The sequence below is a fragment of the Hydractinia symbiolongicarpus genome, chromosome 1, assembly GCF_029227915.1.
Source record: "Hydractinia symbiolongicarpus strain clone_291-10 chromosome 1, HSymV2.1, whole genome shotgun sequence".
Lineage (NCBI taxonomy): Eukaryota > Metazoa > Cnidaria > Hydrozoa > Anthoathecata > Hydractiniidae > Hydractinia > Hydractinia symbiolongicarpus.
This window is the reverse complement of record NC_079875.1, coordinates 25,554,343-25,579,419: the sequence shown is the minus strand read 5'-3', so window position 1 is coordinate 25,579,419 and position 25,077 is coordinate 25,554,343. Positions and strand designations below refer to the sequence as shown.

The 25,077-nt window shown below is 38.4% G+C and overlaps 1 protein-coding gene across 1 annotated transcript; it reads left to right on the top strand.

Moving 5' to 3' along the window:
• The first annotated feature begins 16,843 nt into the window (after positions 1–16,843).
• On the top strand, positions 16,844–18,451 carry LOC130618570 (tigger transposable element-derived protein 4-like). The gene has a single exon (XM_057436386.1). The coding sequence runs from the start codon at positions 16,844–16,846 to the stop codon at positions 18,449–18,451; it is 1,608 nt and encodes a 535-aa protein (XP_057292369.1).
• The last annotated feature ends 6,626 nt before the right edge of the window (positions 18,452–25,077 follow it).

Genomic DNA, 25,077 nt, shown 5'->3' with positions numbered 1-25,077 from the left:
AGAATACAGAAGTTTTCCAGTTGCTTCTTATTGTTTAGAACGAAACCACCTTTTTTCATTAACATCTCTGTCTTAAAAGGCTAGTTATATTGCGATGTAATTACTCCTATTCTCTTTCCCATTAGAGCTACGTAAGGCATGCAAGTACAACAGTTGCTCAAGATGCAATGCTATTCGCCTGCGAAAACGATAAATCTACCTTTTTATAGCTTCTGCCATGGCTCGGACCGTGTTTAAACCAAAGACCTTCCGCATCGCTCTGTCACAAAGCCCACAGTTGGTTAGATACTTGGGTCAGTTCTATGAAATAAATGCCAGTAATGAAAGGCAGAGCGCAGCTCTTGCATTTTCTTTATCACATGTTCCAGAACTTTGGTTAAATGTTCTTAAAGTGGGACTGTTTGGGGTTTTCTCTGATTTATCTGTCTGTTGTGCTGAGCCTGTAAGTAGCATCTGCAAAAAAATATTGCTTCCACTTCTTCCAAAAAACTAAAAACCTGCCGACTTATTCTGCGTCCTCAACAAATACACTATGATACAAAAACAAATATATCCATTGATTTACATTAATAGTGATAATTACTTGCTCTTCTAAAGCTTACATAAACTTTTTCCGTACTTAGCCACCGGATTTTTCTGTTTACATGGACAAATACCCATCCCGTTTGACCGGGATCCCGGATCAATTGCCTGGGATCTCGGTTGACCGAGTTTCCCGTTGTAGCCGGGGCGAGACGAATATGCACCATATAAACACGATTTAAAAAGGGAGGCATATTCTCTAGAGGAGTACAACCTATAGCTTGTTTCCAAAGACCTAACAGGTTGAGTTCATCATTGCGGTGGCTTGCCACCTCTTTGTAAATTATTTTCTTTAAACAACTCAAATTCCCTTGTGCTTTTTTACAGTCCAATTGTCCAAGTCTAGAGAAGCACTTCATGCAGATTTTGGTTGGGTGGAGCGCCTCTGTCATTTTCAATGTTTATGAACATTCTTTTACTGACCTTAGGGTTTGAGACCTTGAACATATTGTTCTTATTTTTCGGGAGAAGAAATCCACATATTCGACATAGTTTGTCCAATTCTCGAATTACGTAAGGGCGCGAAGCGCCCGCAAAGTAATTCCGATTTTATAAATAAAATCGGAGAAAGATCTAATACTGCGTTTCCCAACCTTGCCTCGCTTAACAGAGTAGAGCCCATTCTTCTCCTCCTCTGTTCAACGCGTTACTGTACTTAAACCTGGTAAATCTTTTCCTGAAACAATTCACCTTTTTTAACAATATTTTTGTTGTAAAATTTTTGCCAGGTACTTTCACTAGACCAGGATCCTCTTTTTAAAATTTCCGTGATAGTTGCTCCACCTAAGTTTGCCTTTGAACTAGATGCTGATCTAGTAGAATGTGCCTTAAAAACACTAGTGTCTATTCCCGCCCTAGCAAGTAACTTTTTTAGCCAGCCTGAAATTGTAGAGGAAATCACCGGTTTGTGAGGGGCTGTAGTACTTAACAACAGCTGTGAAAAATCTTTTGTTGACCTCCAACCTTTTGTTCGGTCAATATATTCATCTAAAGTTTTAACAACACACAGATCAGTATCCTGTGGGTAGGCTTGATATGTAACAGTTGGAGGTGATTTACCTCTTTTCCAGCTTTTATGCAACTTATTAAAATAGAAGGTATATGAACTTTCACTTCTAGCCATGAAATCAATATTAAGGTGTTGAATTGCTGAGACTCGTAAGGCAGCTGACAATGCTAACAAGCCTGTGAACTTGTATGAAAGATCAATAATAGATCATATCCTATTTTTCTCTAAAGACTTTATATAGCGTAAGACCACTTCAACATCCCAGACAAACGTATAGCGTGGTTGGGGTGGTCTCTGATTAAAAACTCCTGATAACAAAGCACAAACTCTAGGATTTTGGCCCACAGGTTTTCCATCGACAATTGCATGATATGCAGATATAGCAGAACGATGGCAGTTTATTGTCCTATATTCCAATCCTTCGTCAAAAAGAATAGACAGGTAATTTAATATACTATATACAGGCGCTTGAAATGGATCAATTTTTTCCCTACTATACCAGCTAACCCACTTATTCCAGGCTGATTCGTAACAAGTAATGGAGCCTGGTCTTCTTGCCTGAGAGATAAGCTTGGCAGCATTGCTTGAAGTTCCTTCCATTTCAAGGCTACTCCTGAAACTTTCCAAGCCACTAGTTTTAAGGATTTGTTTCTTACAAGAGGGTGGCTGTTCCCTTGGGAATCCTGCAAAACATGCTTAGAAGTTGAGCATACCATGGTTGAATTTGCCATGCTGGAGTTACCGATATTAACTGTTCTATTTTTTTCCTGTAGAACTTTGTATAACACCCGGCCTATCATGTTGAAAGGAGGAAAGGCAAACCCGTAGAGGTTGCTCCACGACTGTTGCATTGCATCCGTTGCCATACTGTCTGGATCCGGCTTCCATGCCATATAATTTGGGAGTTGGTGACACAACCTGAAAGCAAATAGATCGACTGACGGTAGGCTGAAGTGATTTGTTATTTTCTTGAAAACATTCTGGTGAAGTTTCCAATCCGATGAGTCTGTTGCATGTCTTGACTCCCAATCTGCTTTGACATTCAGCTTGCTTGGGATATATTCTGCAGTAACTGTGATCTGCTTGGAGAGCAGATAATGCCAAATTGTTTTGCTGATGTGCAAAAGAATTTTGCTGTGTGTACCCCCCATCTTTAATAGGTAGGAGACAGCAGTTTTGTTGTCTATTTGCAAATGTATTGTCGTTTTTGAGACATTTTTGGTGAATGCCAATATTGCAAACTTTACTGCCATCAGTTCGAGAGCATTGATATGCAACAGACATTCCTCCTGACACCATTCCCCCCCTGTTACTACACCCTGACAGTATGCACCCCACCCTTGTGTGGATGCATCTGTCTGAATTACCAAACTCGGATCCTGCCGCAAGATTTTGTGGCCATTGCACAGTTGCAAATTTTCTATCCACCATAGGAGTTCTTTTTTAGCATCCTTCAGATCTATTTTGCACAGATAATCTCCTTGTTCTAGAAGGAATTTCAAGCAATGTAAACCTTCCATTTTGAAGTGACTGTATGAGATAAAGCCGTTCAGGTTCCTGAGGTTTATCACTGGGCGGTTTCCTCCATCCTTTTTTAAGACAAGGAACAGATTGCTCAGAAATTCGCCCCCCACATGATCCACTCTTCTGATGGCTCCCTTGCCCAGCATTTCCAAAACTACCTGATCCACTAACAGTTGTTGATCTTTAGACATGTGTGTTGGGTGTGGAACCCTTTGTTGGACAGGTGTATGGTGAGATGGAATTTCGTAACCGTTTACAATTGACAATATCTCCTTGTCGTTGGTTAGCTTTTCCCAAGCTTTTGTAAAATATTTTAGTCTTCCTGCCAGAGGTAAATCTGGAATGCTCTCTGGAAACAGGCTTTTCACAATTGGATGTACATTTTTTAGTGAGGTTAGTGGCATCAGAGTTGGAAATGACTTGGCCAAGGGAGCCTCTTTTGGTAGAACAAAAGAGGTATTTACCGTTTGTTGTGTTGTTCCTGCGGACTTGCTGTTGCAACCGACCATTTTGTTGTTGTTGTAGTTGCCTCTGTTGTCCAGCTTTCCCGCATAATAAAATCTCCCTTCACCTTGCGGTTTGTTTTGATAGTGTGGAGGGTCCCTTCGAAAGGGCCTTTTCTTGTCTTTAAAAACTTCCAAAGTTCGTTTTTTGGAGCGTTCAGTTTCCACGATATGGGCTCTAAATTTTTTGCCGAACAAATTTTCATCGTTTTGTTGCAAAAGAGAAGATTTCTCTTTCAACAATGTTTTTGCCTTTCTTGGATCCTTTACCAAAACCTTTAAAACATAAAGGCGACGTGCATATGAAATGGACGTGGATGCCTGGCCCAGCAAAATTGTCGACTGCTCCACGAGTGTCGTAAACTGATCTATAGGTACATTTACGGGACCCACACTCTTACGAATGTCCTCTAACCCTTTCCACAATCTGGAAAGGGGCCCCATAACCTGAAGGATTTTATTCTGAAATTTTTCCATCGTATTATCCATGTGAAGTGACGCTGTTTGGTTGCATAGCAAGTCCTTCACAAAGTTGTCCAGTTTTTTTACATCATTTAAATTTGAAGGAACTGGAATTTTTGCTAACAATCCCTCCTCTAAATCCTTTTCAGGAATATAATTCTGAAAATGCTGGTTGGCATAATCTGCCATCCCAGTTGGGAGTTTCCACTTGTGTTCCTCTGTTTTGGGAACTATTTTAAATCGTTTTACCATTTTGTTTTCCTCTCCTGATTCATCTGAAGAGCTATCTGAAGAAGAAGACGAGGAGGAGGATGGAGATCTTTTTCTTTTCCTCCCTTTTTTGGACTTCTTTTTGGAAGACCTTACCTTTCGCCCTGGAGATACATCCTCCTCCTCTCTCATAGCTGGCTCGTAAAACGAGTTTTCTCCAGCTGGCTCATTAGAGTCTCCAGCAGTTTCATTATTTTGTTCTTCTAATTCAAAACTCTCGGTGACATTAGACTCTTCATTGACAATATTATCTTGTTGTTCCATATTACAAAGATTTATTGGATTTTTGGTAGGATATTCGTGGATTAAAATGTTTTTATTTTAATTCACGAAGAGCTCTGACCGTTCGTGTAGCGAACAAAGTGAGAAAAGGAGGAGAGGAATGGGCTCTACTCTGTTAAGCGAGGCAAGGTTGGGAAACGCAGTATTAGATCGCCGGAGATTTTATGAAATAAAATTCACACATGTGTTCAGTAGCCATGTTTTAAGGAATGTTTGGCTAGTGGCTGTACTGCGGTTAGACAAAATATGAGCTCTACCTTTCTCCTAATATTTAGCTGAAAAAATATGTAAGTAAAGTTGGTGGCAACTGTACAGGCAAGGTCTTTAGCGTGAAATAAACAGTTCCGTAGGTAAAAGAACATAGCCGTTTTATATATTCATGTTTGTTTACATTAGAGCAGAGAAATACTAGCTACTGCTATACGAACCAAAGAAACTGTAAAATATAAAATATATAGCTAAATAAAAGGTCTCATAGCTTCTACTTGTAACATAGCTCATTTAATATATTACATATTTTCCCTAGTTTGATAAAACAACCTAAGATTGTAGTCTTACAGTGTGTAGTGGCTACGCCTGTAACTGCTCCTTTTGGTAATTTTAGATTGTCTTGTATAGACACACACACGTCAACACTAAGAGCGCGAAATGGCCGAAAACAACCAGGTTGATTTCACACAAAGTTCTGTAGGTGACCGAGCCGCACGAAGGACCTATTTAATAACATGCAGTCAGGTGAACAAAACAAAATTTCCAACACGAGAAAGCTTCGGACGATGCGTTGCAAACTATTTTAATTCGGGCTTTGGACAAGCGAAGGTTGACTACTGGGCCTGTTGTCTAGAGCAGCACCAGGACAGCGGGGAGCACTACCACATGAGTGTTAAATAAACAGGACCTAAGCGATGGAAGAGCGTGAAAAACCAAGTGTCGCAGTCACACGGCCAAGTCCTACACTTTTCAGATTCACACGACAGTTACTATAGTGCGTATAAGTATGTATGTAAAACTGATCGTGAGGTTTATAAAAGCGAAGGACATCCCAACCTAGAGAATATCGGTTCTCCCAGAACAAAACTATGTATAAAGTCGTATCGTCAAAAACATAAACTATCTAAACAAAATGGTGCAAACAACACCGATAAACATAACAATAATGAACACAACATGAGCAAAAAAGCTAAGGTTGCACGGTTGACACATTTAGAAGTAGGCGAGTTTATCATTGCACATAATATAAAAACAGTGAAGTCTTTGTTTAGCGTTGCCAATGAGAGACTGAACGCAGGCAATAAGGACTTAGCAAACTTTGTTATGCCGCGTTCAAAGAAAAGTTTGTCCGAATTGGTACATAATGCGTGGATCATGAACAGTGCGAAAGTTGATTTGCAGAGGGATTCGTTGACCCGAATGGAGTTGTTGACGCAGGCGAGAGAGAGTCCATGTGTGAGCGGCTGCAATTCGCAGTGGTTACAATGTGCGATGGAGGTGTTGTTTAACAACAGCATCAACCCCCTAGTTTTTGCTGCCAGTGTTCGAAATCTTTTAACGAAGGGCAGAGGAAAATTTCGAAATATCTTTATAACGGGCCCGGAAAATTGTGGGAAAACGTTTTTACTGTCTCCCTTGCAAAAAATCTACAAAACGTTTTGCAGTCCGGCTAATGACAAGTACGCATGGCTCGGAGTTGAAAACAGCGAGGTTATCTTCCTGAACGACTTTCGTTACAACACCGAAGTGATAGCATGGAAGGAGATGCTGTTGCTGCTTGAAGGCCAGACGGTGCACCTTCCAACCCCCAAAAATATTTACTCTGCTGACATTACTATTTCAAACGACATACCTGTTTTCGCAACAGGAATAAGACCTATCACGTTTACCGGCAAATACAACACAACAGACGATCGGGAAAACGAGATGATGGCAGCCCGATGGAAAGTGTTCGAGTTCCACCATCAAATAGCCGTTCATGTCTAACGTCTGAAAGCTTTTTTATTTCCAGGTGTACTGATTTGCAGTCTTAGTCACAACCAAGAGCTGGGTTCCAAGTCTACCTTTCTAAGCCCTGGGCTCTGTGTCACTAGGTATAAGCAACAATAATACCATTTGTAGTTGTCAACTCTTCTTTTTCCAGCGTTTAATAAAGTTATTGGTTTTGGCGGATGGTGTCAATGAATGTGGTTGGTGTCTTACAGGAGGCAAGGGATGCTTACTCAAGGGCACGTGCCAGATCCCAAGCATGAGTAAATTTCACCAATCCTCATGTTTCCAAATTCGTAGGTGTTTATTTCAGTACAGCCGAAATCGATAAGCTTTTCCATCATCCCTGTGAAGGGGAGAATACAGAAGTTTTCCAGTTGCTTCTTATTGTTTAGAACGAAACCACCTTTTTTCATTAACATCTCTGTCTTAAAAGGCTAGTTATATTGCGATGTAATTACTCCTATTCTCTTTCCCATTAGAGCTACGTAAGGCATGCAAGTACAACAGTTGCTCAAGATGCAATGCTATTCGCCTGCGAAAACGATAAATCTACCTTTTTATAGCTTCTGCCATGGCTCGGACCGTGTTTAAACCAAAGACCTTCCGCATCGCTCTGTCACAAAGCCCACAGTTGGTTAGATACTTGGGTCAGTTCTATGAAATAAATGCCAGTAATGAAAGGCAGAGCGCAGCTCTTGCATTTTCTTTATCACATGTTCCAGAACTTTGGTTAAATGTTCTTAAAGTGGGACTGTTTGGGGTTTTCTCTGATTTATCTGTCTGTTGTGCTGAGCCTGTAAGTAGCATCTGCAAAAAAATATTGCTTCCACTTCTTCCAAAAAACTAAAAACCTGCCGACTTATTCTGCGTCCTCAACAAATACACTATGATACAAAAACAAATATATCCATTGATTTACATTAATAGTGATAATTACTTGCTCTTCTAAAGCTTACATAAACTTTTTCCGTACTTAGCCACCGGATTTTTCTGTTTACATGGACAAATACCCATCCCGTTTGACCGGGATCCCGGATCAATTGCCTGGGATCTCGGTTGACCGAGTTTCCTGTTGTAGCCGGGGCGAGACGAATATGCACCATATAAACACGATTTAAAAAGGGAGGCATATTCTCTAGAGGAGTACAACCTATAGCTTGTTTCCAAAGACCTAACAGGTTGAGTTCATCATTGCGGTGGCTTGCCACCTCTTTGTAAATTATTTTCTTTAAACAACTCAAAGTCCCTTGTGCTTTTTTACAGTCCAATTGTCCAAGTCTAGAGAAGCACTTCATGCAGATTTTGGTTGGGTGGAGCGCCTCTGTCATTTTCAATGTTTATGAACATTCTTTTACTGACCTTAGGGTTTGAGACCTTGAACATATTGTTCTTATTTTTCGGGAGAAGAAATCCACATATTCGACATAGTTTGTCCAATTCTCGAATTACGTAAGGGCGCGAAGCGCCCGCAAAGTAATTCCGATTTTATAAATAAAATCGGAGAAAGATCTAATACTGCGTTTCCCAACCTTGCCTCGCTTAACAGAGTAGAGCCCATTCTTCTCCTCCTCTGTTCAACGCGTTACTGTACTTAAACCTGGTAAATCTTTTCCTGAAACAATTCACCTTTTTTAACAATATTTTTGTTGTAAAATTTTTGCCAGGTACTTTCACTAGACCAGGATCCTCTTTTTAAAATTTCCGTGATAGTTGCTCCACCTAAGTTTGCCTTTGAACTAGATGCTGATCTAGTAGAATGTGCCTTAAAAACACTAGTGTCTATTCCCGCCCTAGCAAGTAACTTTTTTAGCCAGCCTGAAATTGTAGAGGAAATCACCGGTTTGTGAGGGGCTGTAGTACTTAACAACAGCTGTGAAAAATCTTTTGTTGACCTCCAACCTTTTGTTCGGTCAATATATTCATCTAAAGTTTTAACAACACACAGATCAGTATCCTGTGGGTAGGCTTGATATGTAACAGTTGGAGGTGATTTACCTCTTTTCCAGCTTTTATGCAACTTATTAAAATAGAAGGTATATGAACTTTCACTTCTAGCCATGAAATCAATATTAAGGTGTTGAATTGCTGAGACTCGTAAGGCAGCTGACAATGCTAACAAGCCTGTGAACTTGTATGAAAGATCAATAATAGATCATATCCTATTTTTCTCTAAAGACTTTATATAGCGTAAGACCACTTCAACATCCCAGACAAACGTATAGCGTGGTTGGGGTGGTCTCTGATTAAAAACTCCTGATAACAAAGCACAAACTCTAGGATTTTGGCCCACAGGTTTTCCATCGACAATTGCATGATATGCAGATATAGCAGAACGATGGCAGTTTATTGTCCTATATTCCAATCCTTCGTCAAAAAGAATAGACAGGTAATTTAATATACTATATACAGGCGCTTGAAATGGATCAATTTTTTCCCTACTATACCAGCTAACCCACTTATTCCAGGCTGATTCGTAACAAGTAATGGAGCCTGGTCTTCTTGCCTGAGAGATAAGCTTGGCAGCATTGCTTGAAGTTCCTTCCATTTCAAGGCTACTCCTGAAACTTTCCAAGCCACTAGTTTTAAGGATTTGTTTCTTACAAGAGGGTGGCTGTTCCCTTGGGAATCCTGCAAAACATGCTTAGAAGTTGAGCATACCATGGTTGAATTTGCCATGCTGGAGTTACCGATATTAACTGTTCTATTTTTTTCCTGTAGAACTTTGTATAACACCCGGCCTATCATGTTGAAAGGAGGAAAGGCAAACCCGTAGAGGTTGCTCCATGACTGTTGCATTGCATCCGTTGCCATACTGTCTGGATCCGGCTTCCATGCCATATAATTTGGGAGTTGGTGACACAACCTGAAAGCAAATAGATCGACTGACGGTAGGCTGAAGTGATTTGTTATTTTCTTGAAAACATTCTGGTGAAGTTTCCAATCCGATGAGTCTGTTGCATGTCTTGACTCCCAATCTGCTTTGACATTCAGCTTGCTTGGGATATATTCTGCAGTAACTGTGATCTGCTTGGAGAGCAGATAATGCCAAATTGTTTTGCTGATGTCCAAAAGAATTTTGCTGTGTGTACCCCCCATCTTTAATAGGTAGGAGACAGCAGTTTTGTTGTCTATTTGCAAATGTATTGTCGTTTTTGAGACATTTTTGGTGAATGCCAATATTGCAAACTTTACTGCCATCAGTTCGAGAGCATTGATATGCAACAGACATTCCTCCTGACACCATTCCCCCCCTGTTACTACACCCTGACAGTATGCACCCCACCCTTGTGTGGATGCATCTGTCTGAATTACCAAACTCGGATCCTGCCGCAAGATTTTGTGGCCATTGCACAGTTGCAAATTTTCTATCCACCATAGGAGTTCTTTTTTAGCATCCTTCAGATCTATTTTGCACAGATAATCTCCTTGTTCTAGAAGGAATTTCAAGCAATGTAAACCTTCCATTTTGAAGTGACTGTATGAGATAAAGCCGTTCAGGTTCCTGAGGTTTATCACTGGGCGGTTTCCTCCATCCTTTTTTAAGACAAGGAACAGATTGCTCAGAAATTCGCCCCCCACATGATCCACTCTTCTGATGGCTCCCTTGCCCAGCATTTCCAAAACTACCTGATCCACTAACAGTTGTTGATCTTTAGACATGTGTGTTGGGTGTGGAACCCTTTGTTGGACAGGTGTATGGTGAGATGGAATTTCGTAACCGTTTACAATTGACAATATCTCCTTGTCGTTGGTTAGCTTTTCCCAAGCTTTTGTAAAATATTTTAGTCTTCCTGCCAGAGGTAAATCTGGAATGCTCTCTGGAAACAGGCTTTTCACAATTGGATGTACATTTTTTAGTGAGGTTAGTGGCATCAGAGTTGGAAATGACTTGGCCAAGGGAGCCTCTTTTGGTAGAACAAAAGAGGTATTTACCGTTTGTTGTGTTGTTCCTGCGGACTTGCTGTTGCAACCGACCATTTTGTTGTTGTTGTAGTTGCCTCTGTTGTCCAGCTTTCCCGCATAATAAAATCTCCCTTCACCTTGCGGTTTGTTTTGATAGTGTGGAGGGTCCCTTCGAAAGGGCCTTTTCTTGTCTTTAAAAACTTCCAAAGTTCGTTTTTTGGAGCGTTCAGTTTCCACGATATGGGCTCTAAATTTTTTGCCGAACAAATTTTCATCGTTTTGTTGCAAAAGAGAAGATTTCTCTTTCAACAATGTTTTTGCCTTTCTTGGATCCTTTACCAAAACCTTTAAAACATAAAGGCGACGTGCATATGAAATGGACGTGGATGCCTGGCCCAGCAAAATTGTCGACTGCTCCACGAGTGTCGTAAACTGATCTATAGGTACATTTACGGGACCCACACTCTTACGAATGTCCTCTAACCCTTTCCACAATCTGGAAAGGGGCCCCATAACCTGAAGGATTTTATTCTGAAATTTTTCCATCGTATTATCCATGTGAAGTGACGCTGTTTGGTTGCATAGCAAGTCCTTCACAAAGTTGTCCAGTTTTTTTACATCATTTAAATTTGAAGGAACTGGAATTTTTGCTAACAATCCCTCCTCTAAATCCTTTTCAGGAATATAATTCTGAAAATGCTGGTTGGCATAATCTGCCATCCCAGTTGGGAGTTTCCACTTGTGTTCCTCTGTTTTGGGAACTATTTTAAATCGTTTTACCATTTTGTTTTCCTCTCCTGATTCATCTGAAGAGCTATCTGAAGAAGAAGACGAGGAGGAGGATGGAGATCTTTTTCTTTTCCTCCCTTTTTTGGACTTCTTTTTGGAAGACCTTACCTTTCGCCCTGGAGATACATCCTCCTCCTCTCTCATAGCTGGCTCGTAAAACGAGTTTTCTCCAGCTGGCTCACATGCTGGCTCATTAGAGTCTCCAGCAGTTTCATTATTTTGTTCTTCTAATTCAAAACTCTCGGTGACATTAGACTCTTCATTGACAATATTATCTTGTTGTTCCATATTACAAAGATTTATTGGATTTTTGGTAGGATATTCGTGGATTAAAATGTTTTTATTTTAATTCACGAAGAGCTCTGACCGTTCGTGTAGCGAACAAAGTGAGAAAAGGAGGAGAGGAATGGGCTCTACTCTGTTAAGCGAGGCAAGGTTGGGAAACGCAGTATTAGATCGCCGGAGATTTTATGAAATAAAATTCACACATGTGTTCAGTAGCCATGTTTTAAGGAATGTTTGGCTAGTGGCTGTACTGCGGTTAGACAAAATATGAGCTCTACCTTTCTCCTAATATTTAGCTGAAAAAATATGTAAGTAAAGTTGGTGGCAACTGTACAGGCAAGGTCTTTAGCGTGAAATAAACAGTTCCGTAGGTAAAAGAACATAGCCGTTTTATATATTCATGTTTGTTTACATTAGAGCAGAGAAATACTAGCTACTGCTATACGAACCAAAGAAACTGTAAAATATAAAATATATAGCTAAATAAAAGGTCTCATAGCTTCTACTTGTAACATAGCTCATTTAATATATTACATATTTTCCCTAGTTTGATAAAACAACCTAAGATTGTAGTCTTACAGTGTGTAGTGGCTACGCCTGTAACTGCTCCTTTTGGTAATTTTAGATTGTCTTGTATAGACACACACACGTCAACACTAAGAGCGCGAAATGGCCGAAAACAACCAGGTTGATTTCACACAAAGTTCTGTAGGTGACCGAGCCGCACGAAGGACCTATTTAATAACATGCAGTCAGGTGAACAAAACAAAATTTCCAACACGAGAAAGCTTCGGACGATGCGTTGCAAACTATTTTAATTCGGGCTTTGGACAAGCGAAGGTTGACTACTGGGCCTGTTGTCTAGAGCAGCACCAGGACAGCGGGGAGCACTACCACATGAGTGTTAAATAAACAGGACCTAAGCGATGGAAGAGCGTGAAAAACCAAGTGTCGCAGTCACACGGCCAAGTCCTACACTTTTCAGATTCACACGACAGTTACTATAGTGCGTATAAGTATGTATGTAAAACTGATCGTGAGGTTTATAAAAGCGAAGGACATCCCAACCTAGAGAATATCGGTTCTCCCAGAACAAAACTATGTATAAAGTCGTATCGTCAAAAACATAAACTATCTAAACAAAATGGTGCAAACAACACCGATAAACATAACAATAATGAACACAACATGAGCAAAAAAGCTAAGGTTGCACGGTTGACACATTTAGAAGTAGGCGAGTTTATCATTGCACATAATATAAAAACAGTGAAGTCTTTGTTTAGCGTTGCCAATGAGAGACTGAACGCAGGCAATAAGGACTTAGCAAACTTTGTTATGCCGCGTTCAAAGAAAAGTTTGTCCGAATTGGTACATAATGCGTGGATCATGAACAGTGCGAAAGTTGATTTGCAGAGGGATTCGTTGACCCGAATGGAGTTGTTGACGCAGGCGAGAGAGAGTCCATGTGTGAGCGGCTGCAATTCGCAGTGGTTACAATGTGCGATGGAGGTGTTGTTTAACAACAGCATCAACCCCCTAGTTTTTGCTGCCAGTGTTCGAAATCTTTTAACGAAGGGCAGAGGAAAATTTCGAAATATCTTTATAACGGGCCCGGAAAATTGTGGGAAAACGTTTTTACTGTCTCCCTTGCAAAAAATCTACAAAACGTTTTGCAGTCCGGCTAATGACAAGTACGCATGGCTCGGAGTTGAAAACAGCGAGGTTATCTTCCTGAACGACTTTCGTTACAACACCGAAGTGATAGCATGGAAGGAGATGCTGTTGCTGCTTGAAGGCCAGACGGTGCACCTTCCAACCCCCAAAAATATTTACTCTGCTGACATTACCATTTCAAACGACATACCTGTTTTCGCAACAGGAATAAGACCTATCACGTTTACCGGCAAATACAACACAACAGACGATCGGGAAAACGAGATGATGGCAGCCCGATGGAAAGTGTTCGAGTTCCACCATCAAATAGCCGAGCGAGAGCAAAAGGAGATGCAAGCTTGTCCGCGGTGTTTTGCTGAGTTTGTTTTCTCAGAGGATTTGTAGCCTGAACTCTTTGCTGTGTTTTACCAACACGTTACCATACTACTACACGTTACCGTACACGTTACAGTTATTATAAGTGATAAACCTTAGTGAAAGGAACACGTTACCACACGTTACCATCACATTTTATAAGCTTTATATAACATTATTTATCACAAAGTTGACGGTAACGTGTTGGATATAGGCACTCCACAGTCTAAAAAGCACGGTAACGTGTAGCATGATGGTAACGTGTGCAAAAAAACTTCTGTTTCCCTTATGTGCAATATCTTGAGAGTTTTGTTGTTTTTATAAGATTTTGAAAAGACAAATGCAACTTTCAGCAACACAACATAGATCTAAACATAAATTAGATGCCGTAAATATATATAAACGCAAGAATCTCGTGCACCTTACTATGAAAATTTTTTTACACAGAAGTTTTCAGTGGTGGGTTATACCGTGCCAGACACCAACCTGGTATTTTGAGAACCCCACGTTAAATAGCTGTGCACGGATTCTTGTGCATATCAAGTTAATATTTTATTCTCTGGCCCTTGGCCTTCACCACCATGTCTATTCGCTTTGACATACTTTCTATTAAATTATTGATTATCTCGATAGGAAAATTTAATATGCAATTCTTTACACGTAAGGAAAATTCTTCAAAAGACTATCTGCTTATTTGCTTTGACACAGCCTCAAGTAGCAATTTTTTTTGAACAAGATGAAAAAAATTCTCTATTGGGTTTAAATCTGGACTTCGCGCTGGTATCGAAAATATTTTAGCACCAACCTTCTCAATTTGAATTCGTGCGGCCTTGCTATTTTGCCTGGGACAGCCATCCATCAGAAACGTTTTGGACTCACACTTGTCTTGACACTTTTTTTAGACCTAAAATTCCTTTGCCAATGGCTTAATGCCAATATGATAACTCTCAATGCTAGTAAAACTGAATACATCATCTTCAAACACGCCAACAAGCCTCTAAATCATCCTGTAAAACTTAACTGGTGGGAAAAGAATTTTTCACAGTGAACACATTAAGAAACTCGGTGTATTGTTAGAATCCAATCTTAACTGGGACTCTCAAATTAATAAAATTGCAGTCAAGCTTAAATGTGCCATTGGAGCAATAGCCAAAATTAGACACTTTGTACCACGTGATGTCCTTGTCTTAGTCTATCCTGCTATTTTTCATTCTCATGTCCTATATTGTTCTCAAATCTCGGCAACCAAGTGCTTCTGGTAAAAGGATTTATACACTCCATAACTGGGCTATTCATCTAATATCCTTTGTCAATAGATACACATCTGCTACAATTCTCTATGCAAATCTTGATATACTTAAATTTTCTGATACTGTACATATGAATAATGTTCTCCTCCTACATCAAATGTATCATAAAACACTTCCTGATCCTATTTGCTCAACATATGCTATTGACTTCACCGACCCCCGCACCACACGAGTACAATACAATGGTCTTTTGAAAGTTACCTACTCACCATCAAGCTATTATTTCATGGAAACCCTCCAAACTCATATGATTGTGAAATAACACAACAGCAACCTGTAATGATGGAACTAGTCTACTGACTCTTTTGTTTTTGAATTGTAAAGGTCACACCCTCTAGAGATCTATATTCAGTGCAAGATCTCCCTTTTTACAAGGATAGTCTGCAGAATCAAGGTTTTTGAACTAAAGACCCTCTAATAACATTACATCACAAACACCTAGTGACAGTTACAAATTGCTATACGACATAGAAAGAAACAAATAACTATAAAACTAGAAATACAAAACTATAAATAAGAGCAGACAACTACCCATCATACGCCAGGACTTGTGAACCTGGCCGTAGCTTTCCACATGTGTTACGGGATCCCAACACTATGTCAGGACCAGCCTGAAGTTACTGGGGTAAAATGCGTGGGCGTAAATCCATGAAGACCCGAGAAAGAAATTTTAAACCCCCTTGCAAAGCTTCTTATAACAATAACTGTGGGTACATCAGGATTCCTCATATTAAATTCTTTGATGCCTCATTTATTATGCTCAAAGAGAGACTCCAAAAACATATTCCTGCAACCTACTATATATAGTCACATGGTTTGTACCACGCTCTACATGGTTCTAGACTTTTTTTGTCTTTGTTTGTCTGTGTAGCCTAGCGTTTCCCTAGGCCTGTCCTTGTTTGTTTTTGTCCACGGTGACTATCATAACCCTAGCATCTAGCTATTTTGGTAGCCTCCCTCCAACATACTCAGATATAGTTAACATATAGTATATAAAATGATATAATATTTCTAGGCTTTATATATTTACTGGATACTCGTAACTGTAGATTGTTGGTAAAAATATATTACAGTGGAATCCCCCTAAAGCGGACACCCTATAAAGCGGACAGCCCTCTAAAGCGGACAAAAATTTTTGCACCGGCAGAATTTAGGTCAAACTCTCATAAAAAAATCTCTATAAAGCGGACGATTATAAAGCGGACACTCTATAAAGCGGACAAAAATCTTTGCACCAAATGACAGTTTCCCTTATAAACACTCCCTATAAAGCGGACAATGGAAAAATAACGAGATGAAATGTCACTTTTTCTTAAAATTTAAACCATTTTACTTAGTACATCTTTGAGTTTTGTTATTTACCGAGTCCAACACTTTCCTTATATTTTTCTCGGCCCACTCAACTGCCTTTTCAACACCAATTAATTGGTACTGGGCAGGAATTTCTAGTCCGTAGCCAGCACCACGGTTCACTCGCTTCCCAGTCACTTTACATCCGATGGTACAGTTAGGAAGCGACATGAATTTGTTGAATAGTTTGCTAAGGTTTTTAGGGACGTGCCCAACTACTTTATCGTCATCTGTAACAGCTACAGCAAACTTGTCATGTTCGTTATCTTCTTCCGCTTTTAAACAAAAATTCTCTTCTCCGAGTTTTGGGCTCCATATGTCCATGTAAGCATGGTATCCACGGATAAACGAGTCGAAGCGATATTCTTTCTGTTTTATAAGGATAATCTCAATCTGTTGGTCAATGTTTTTGAGAAGCATCTTATTTAGTTGAACGTTCGACATATCTGTGTTCTCTTCAGCTTCTTTAACTTTAAAATAGCATTCGAATCGTGAAGACATTGCAGCGTAAAATTTTAAACTGGAAAGAATTTCGAATTTTGAATTTCTAATGCACATTCAACATGGCAATGTCGAAGCAGCAGCTTGCTGGTAAACTAGCGAAGAAAACTTTATCATTAGATGATAAGATCAAGTTTTTGGATTTCGCCAAAAAAAATCCAGAACTTGGATGTAGAAAACTAGCAGACATTTACAAGATTGGAAAGACAGCCGCAGCAAATATTTTAAGAGACGAAAAGAAAATTCGTGAACAACATGAAATTTTTCGTGAGAAAACAAAAAAACGTAACCGCCATGGCAAGTATCACAAGATAAATGAGATCTTATTCGAATGGTACAAAATATGTTGCGCTTCTAACATCTACCCTAATGGTGTAATGCTTAAAGAGGAGGCGTTGGAAATTAAGGAAAAACTTCAGAACAGCGATTTTGATAATTTCTCCGCCTCTGACGGTTGGTTGGATCGTTGGAAAACAACATATTCCGTCAAAGAACGTCGTATTGTTGGTGAAGCTGGTGACGTTTCTACAGAAACGGTTACTTCCTGGATGGAGAGGATCAAAGAATTGGTTGAAGGTTATTCACTAGAAAATATTTGGAACATGGACGAGTCTGGCTGTTTTTTTAAAGCTCTACCGGCCAAAGGGTTAGTGGAAAAAGGAAAACAAGCAAAGGGTGGGAAAAAGTCAAAGCTTAGATTAACTGTCGCTTTTTTTGTAAATGCAGCTGGGGAAAAGATCGACCAGCCTGTTGTTATCTGGAAGAGTAAAGTCCCGCGTTGTTTTAAAAAATTGAAAGATCCATCGCGTCCAGCTAACGTTCACTACTTTTCAAATCCTAAATCTTGGATGACATCTCAAGTAATGGAAACTGTACTGGCATGTTTTAACAGAAAACTTTTATTTGAGGACAGAAAAGTTATTCTTTTTCTGGACAACGCCACCTGTCATCCGGAGTCAATGATAGGCCAGTTTTCACAAATCAAAATCATTTTCTTACCGAAGAACACAACTTCAAGGCTTCAACCACTCGATGCGGGGATCATCCAAAACTTCAAGGTGAAGTACAGAAAAAGACTGGTCAAATACGTGCTTGCAAGGATCCAGGAGAATAAATCTGCAACTGAAATTATCAAGAGCGTAGACATACTTATGGCCATTCAATGGGTTCAAGATGCGTGGAAAGAAGTAACCAACTTGACCATCAAAAATTGTTTCGAGAAATGTGGCGTAGTTCAAGGAGAAAGTGAATTGATGGAAGATCAAGAAGATGACTTGGAATTTGAAGCTCTGGTGAAGGAATTAACTGAAGATATGTCTGCTGCAGAATACATCGATTTTGACGCCGATGTTCCAGCTTCGGAGCCAAGAATTAACGAATTAGAAATAAATTGGCGACATCAAATCCGAGAAGCTAGCATTAACGCAATTGAAAATCCAGAGATGGCATGTCAGGTCGAAGAGATTTCCGAGGATGATGATGAGAGTGAAGACGTGGTTGAAGAAGAAATGCTTGGTTTCACCGAGCTAATCACTATGCTTGATAAAATTAAGCGATCTACTATTTTTGATGATACATGCCAAGAAATGTTGTCAACCATTACGAAAAAGATTGAGGAACTTCAGCTTCAAAATAGAAAACAATCCTCAATCAAAGATTATTTCAAATAGGGAGAAAAACGTGTATTGAAAGACCTATAAGATAAATGAAATATATCTTCGTAATATAACTTGGTTTCTTAGTTTATAACCTTAGCAACACTTAAAGGTTGGTTGCAACACCGACAAATTTGAGCTGCTAAACTTACTTTACACAGCCAACTTGGGTTCTTTGCTCGATAAGCTAAATCTATTGATGTTGCCGTCTACCCTAGTGTTGCAAGTCACCCCATGATACCCGCCAGTACTACAAAAAAAGCTTTTTTGGTCAAAATTAGGTCTAAAACTAATTTTTTGGTCAACTTCTTATAAAGCGGACATCCCTCTAAAGCGGACACTTTTTTTTGCACCAATGGTGTCCGCTTTAGAGGGATTCCACTGTATTATCTATCATTGCAGTCAATTGCGTACGCTATCCATTACTCAAATACAAACAATCGTGTAGCAAAACTATATACTATTAAGAGCTGTGTCGACCCGTATTGACCTCTTGCCCCGTATTGACCGAATTTTGGACCCGACCCGTTTTGACGAGAGTTGACCCGTATTGACGGAGTAAGCAAACTAATATTTTTCTGCAGACGCTTTACAAAGCACATTAAATATCTAACTTCAAAATGCAAATAAACTACATTCCACTGTATTTTGCGGTTTGCAGAAACAAGACAATAATATTTCAGCAGTAAAAAAGACCTAAGTTGACGAAACACCCTCCAGTCCCTATGGGGCAAGATTTATCGCCGACCCAAGTTGACCAAACACCATCTAATCACTATGGGGCAAGATTTATTGTTGACCCAAGTTAACCAAACACCCTCTAGTCACTATGGGGCAAGATTTATTGTTGACCCAAGTTGACCAAACACCATCTAATCACTATGGGGCAAGATTTATTGTTGACCCAAGTTAACCAAACACCCTCTAGTCACTATGGGGCAAGATTTATTGTTGACCCAAGTTGACCAAACACCATCTAGTCACTATGGGGCAAGATTTATTGTTGACCCAAGTTGACCAAACACCCTCTAGTCACTATGGGGCAAGATTTATTGTTAATCCAAGTTGACCAAACATCCTCTAGTCACTATGGGGCAAGATTTATTGTTGACCCAAGTTGACCAAACACTCCCCAAACCGTGTTAGATTAAATTAAAGATACGAAAGATTAAAGATAGTTTTTCATATTGGCTTTATCATTTATACATGTTCTGCCATACCTTTACCATAACTTTGTAACATAATAAACTATGATACAATAACATAAGTTGTAACATAACAAACTATGATACAATAAGTGTAAGAAGAAAACTCCTAAAATTTAATCGTATCAGCTTAAAAACTTTTTCTTACTAATTAGACGCAAGTGTTTTTTTTTTGGAGTTATTTTCACGGAGGGTAAAGTAATACATTATTTACATTCTATGTCTAGAGAAAATTTCCACCTCCATGTAAATCAAAATATCTATCTGTTCCCCACCAAACGGTAAATCGTCTGTAAATTTGTTTCGGATCATTTGACCAATTATGGTGGAAGATGATACATCGCTTTTTAAGAAAAGACTGTGTTTCTTAGCAAAAATGGGATTTTTTGCTTTCACGAGAGCCATGTTTTTTGAAAGGGTGTAGACACCCCCGGATTTTAAACCCAAAAGAGGATTTTCCTTAGGATCGCAGGCTTTCCTGTACACTTTGTGAAGGTCTCCTGTCCTAAACATTTCATCGATGATGGGCTTCCATATTGCCTTATACTTTTTATCATCATTATCCTCGCTGATTGATGTACCTGGAATAAAATAATAATGTCTTTGCTAAAGGACTCTCCTAAAAGACAGCGCAAGGTGTCTTAACAAACTTAGGAACAAAATTAACTTTTTTCAAAACTTGAACAAGATTTGCAGAACCAACTTCCCAATGGTTTTTTCTTTAAAGCTGCACATCCAAAATGGCTCTACATGAAACATCTGTCGCATGAGATGCTCCGACCATTTAAGGTATTGGAACAGGTAACACACGTCCAAACAGTTTTCTTTTTTTTACATGCAATCATTTTTTTGGCTTGCACGAGGAACGTTTCAGGTACATATTGTTTCACAATGTCCACATCTACATCATTGTCACGTACTGAATCTGGAAGGTTCTTTGCATACTTAGGAAGCATACAAATGTCCGCGTCAAGACTTTCGGATAAGATTAATTGTGCGTTTTCTCTGCCAACTAGCCACGAAAGAATTAAATGACATCTTTCACGATCCCCCATAGCGTTGTATGGTACTAATTCCTCTTCGATAACTAAAAGGGAAAAACTAAAGAATAACTAAGATAGCCATGAAGATTACTTTAATATGTATTTCGATAAATTAATGCATCAATTAGTTAAATAAAAATTTAATTGCGCCGTAAAAATGGCTAAATGCTTTCTCATACCTGATAAGTTGTTCTCGTCAGATACGTTCTCTTGTGCTATACTTTCCTCATCCGTAGATGATTGTACTAAACGAGAGGTAACGCTTGAAGAAACAAAGCAATATAAATTTGTTATAAAATGTGCAGTTCTTAATATGTAATAGTTATTAATTTTCATAAATCACAAAAATAGAGTAACTATCGGTAGACATAAAATACCAAAATTTTCATCGTTTTCCTTATGATATTTTGCAGTATTCATGGATGGTGTGCCATTCAAACCATCTGTTGTGTTTACTTAATGAAATATAATAAGCGTGAAAGCATCAAAATATTAGAAAGACAGCAGCAAATCTTTATGTATGAGCTTACCTGTATTTACATTATGCAGATCAGACAGAATTTCAGCTGCTTGAAACATTCTTTCATCGTCGACAATGTCATCTACACAAATAACTTCAATTGAGAAATTCTTGCGGAAAAAAAATTTCCGCACATTTCGCGAAATTAAATTTCCTCGAAAAAAGATTTTTTAAATTAAATAAAAAATTTTCTGGATAACCAAAAAAATTCGCTATTGTTTACTAACTTGTCTGAAGTTCCATTTCTTCCACATCAACCGAAATGTTGTCGTCTTCTGTCTTCCCATACACACAATATGTTGGTCGGTATGCAGCTGGGATTGCGTGGTAGGGCATCTTCTTAATACCAGTATCCAACATACCGTCATAAAAGTACCAGTCGTTATCGTACTTGATTTTGGCAGTGTAGTGTTGTACGTTGTTCATCGTTACAGCATGTAGTTGGTAACTAGAATTTGAGTTTATAGTTTTGTTGTTCATTTGATCATATTCACAGACCAATAAGATACCTTAAAATTAAATTAATACCTGACACTTTCACCACAGCTAGTCTTTATATCCATTTTCTGTGGAATAGACTGCATGTCAATCCTTCGATCTGGCGTAATTAAGTCAACCAGAAGTACACAGGGAATGCTTCTAAACGATTTCGAACCTGTCTTTCTTTGTCCATTGCAATATGCCTTCCATGTTCTAGTAAAATTAAATATATGTTTAAACGTGTGTAAAAAAAACCTAATAGCTACAACCTAGTAATCGTAGTGAAAAAGAAATTATCCTTCATTTACTGCGTATTTATTTGTCCTACCCGTTTTCTTTATTTTGATCCATAAATCGATAGTCCTTTGGTGTTTCTGTCACTACATTTAGTCCGCATTGTGATGTGTAGCCTTTTGAAAACCACGAACAAACTTGACTGATTACGTGAGATGTCTTAATCCAGTCAGACTCGGGAATTTCAGTAACATCATTTTAGGGAAGGAAAGACTATCGCACTTTGATAACTCTGAATAATAGATCAAAGGCTCTAAGAATGACTGTATAAATCGCTCATATTCATTTCCGTAGAAGTTGTTGTTATGAATTAAATTTTTAAACTGTGCCACGTACAATTTTGCAGCGTCGTAACTGCCCTTTTTGACCAGACTGTACTATTTCAGGTGACTTGAGAAACAAAAAAATATAAAGAAAGCTTTATGCCTGCTTTATGCTCATCGTTGTTTTCGCTATAGTTTCCAAAGGCTTCCTTTAAAGCCTGAAAGTTGTGCCCACTGTACATGTCTAGGGACTTTTGGTATATTTCTTCTGTCTGTTTGCACATAAGAAACTGCAAGTATAGCTTAGCCAACTTTCTTATATCAGGCCTTACACTTTTTAGAATTTCAAACAGTTTGTCTTCCTTGCTATTTTTCTCTTTTAAGAGATGGAAACTATTACCAATATTGTACTATCCCTCGTGCAGCATTCACAATTAAATCTTTGCGTAAAATATTTAAGACTTATCTTAAAACACTTCGATGTAACTTGCATTGGTTCTTGTAACATAGAAAGGCGACAGTACTCTTCTGTTTGGATCATTGATCGTTTTTACATAAAGATTTTACAATCTGGAGGGGGGAATTAATGGAGCAACCACAGTTTAAAAGTGTAAAACTTTAATTTACCATTCCCAAAAGCATTTTAAAAATCTATTCTTAATCTATTTTAGAAATAATCAAGAAAACAAAACAAAGTATTATATACATACCTGTCAGCATTAGCAGCACATAATTTGTGTATTTTATTTTTTAATTCTAAAAGTATTACCATTAAATCAGGAATACTGCTTGGTTGATGATTGCCGAGTACAGTTAAATAATTGACAGTCACGCTGCCATCATTGCTCTTTTGAAAATAAGCAAATTATCTTCCAAATAATCAGACGAATCCACTCTTTTTAACAATTGTTTCAGAACTTAACATTTGGAAAAATTGAATAACATTGCACCTTTTCCAGTAACAATCAGCAGCCTGTACGTTAACAATGACAAGCTCTGATTTTTCACTTTTTGCTGGAAAAAACTGGGAAGATTTTTGGCTCTTAGATCCATTTCTGTTTCCTTTGCTGACTTGCGTGCATGAAGACGAAGACTGCAATGGATTTTGCAACTCAACACCACATTCTTTCTTTGCATGTCCTGTAAAGACCGCACAATTCTTTTTTTGCATGAGGTTATGATTTTAGAGGCTTTTTCTCTACAGGATTATAACCTCTGGTTTGTTTTCAATGACCACCTCAAAAGATTACAGTCAACGCAACTTAAGCAAGGTCAGGAGACATAGAAGGCTGTGCTTGAGTAATCGATGGAGGGCTTCATTTGCTTTTGTTCCTTGTCCTGGGATAATTCCTTTAACTGCATAACCAGGGGTTTTCATGGTCCGAACAGCGCAGAAGTCATCTTTTTGTTAAAAACAAAAGTGACTTCGTTCATCAGTAAGTAATAATGAGGTTTCATGGGTAATTGAGTCGCATGAAAGAAATCTAACTTTATATCAGCATAGGGGAAATAACGGTGATAAAAGTTTTTTTCAACACAACATTCATTGACATATATACTAATTTTACATCCTTAGATAAGTTTCACATTGAGAGAATTTCCATCCAATTTGTAAAGTCTTCATGTGATGAAAGGCATCACTGCACAATTTGATCAAGATCATTTTAGATAATAAACAAGTTGTTTTACTGATGAAGAATGTATTGTCATCTTTGAGTTTAAGGTCAATATTATCCATTTCATTTTTATAACTTGTTTCCTGCCTTGATATTTCCTCTAAAATAAGTAAATAATCTTATCCTTCGGAAAACATTACTTAAAGGTTTTTGCAGTACCCATCAAGTTGTTGCATAATTTGAAAGCGAAGTGGCTAAAAGTACGTGACCGTACTTTTACTTTTTTTTGGTAGAAGTACGGCATTCATGTATTTCTTTTTTCTTGAAGTTGGAGAGTTGACGGTGAAAAGATATTTTCTTTTTAAGGTTATCTGTACTTGGAGCTTTTATTTACATTTCTACAACTTTGACTAAGTATACTACAAGGCTAATTATGTGTTTTCAGACTATAGTCATGTCAAGAATATTATGAAGAAGATATGATGCTCATATTAGTTCAGAAATGAAGAATATTGAGGCTGAAACGAAAAAACACTAGGAAAATCTTATAGCATTTTTGCAGATGTACGCATGTGCGTTAACAACAAAAACGAAAATAAAAACTTAGTTCTAGGCAGAACCATATGTGTCTCGCCGGTAATTTGGTTTTTCCAATACAGGTCAAATGGTACTAATTAAGGCAACAGTTACATCCAACGGATTGGGATTCTTCCAAGGGATTTCGGCAAGTCTCACAAAGCCAATTTCGTTTTCTCTTTGAAAATCTCAATTGCTCTTTCCAGGCCTCATTTTCTAAGCATTCTTTAATATTTGTTATTGAACACATTGATCTCTCAATTTAGGGTGCGGGCTGTCTCGGAGATGTTTTTTGTGATCAACAAAGCGCCATTGATAACAATTCTACATACGCACAATATTTGGTGTATCAGAAACAGTGAGTAATAAATTACATTTCTTTCGATCAATAACTGGCTTGCCACCTCTTTGTAAATTATTTTCCTTAGTAATTTACAATTCTTTGTAAATGTGCCGCTGTCATCATAGCTGTTTTTTTCGTTGTATTTGTTTTTAGGCATCTTCAAATCTGGAAAAAATAAAAATTGTAGAAAAACATTTGCCAGAAAGGGATTTTGTTATTGCACTTCAATCCAGCGACAATTTCTTGTACTGAATAGAAAACACAATTAATTATTAAAAATAGAGTAGTTTTATGAATTACG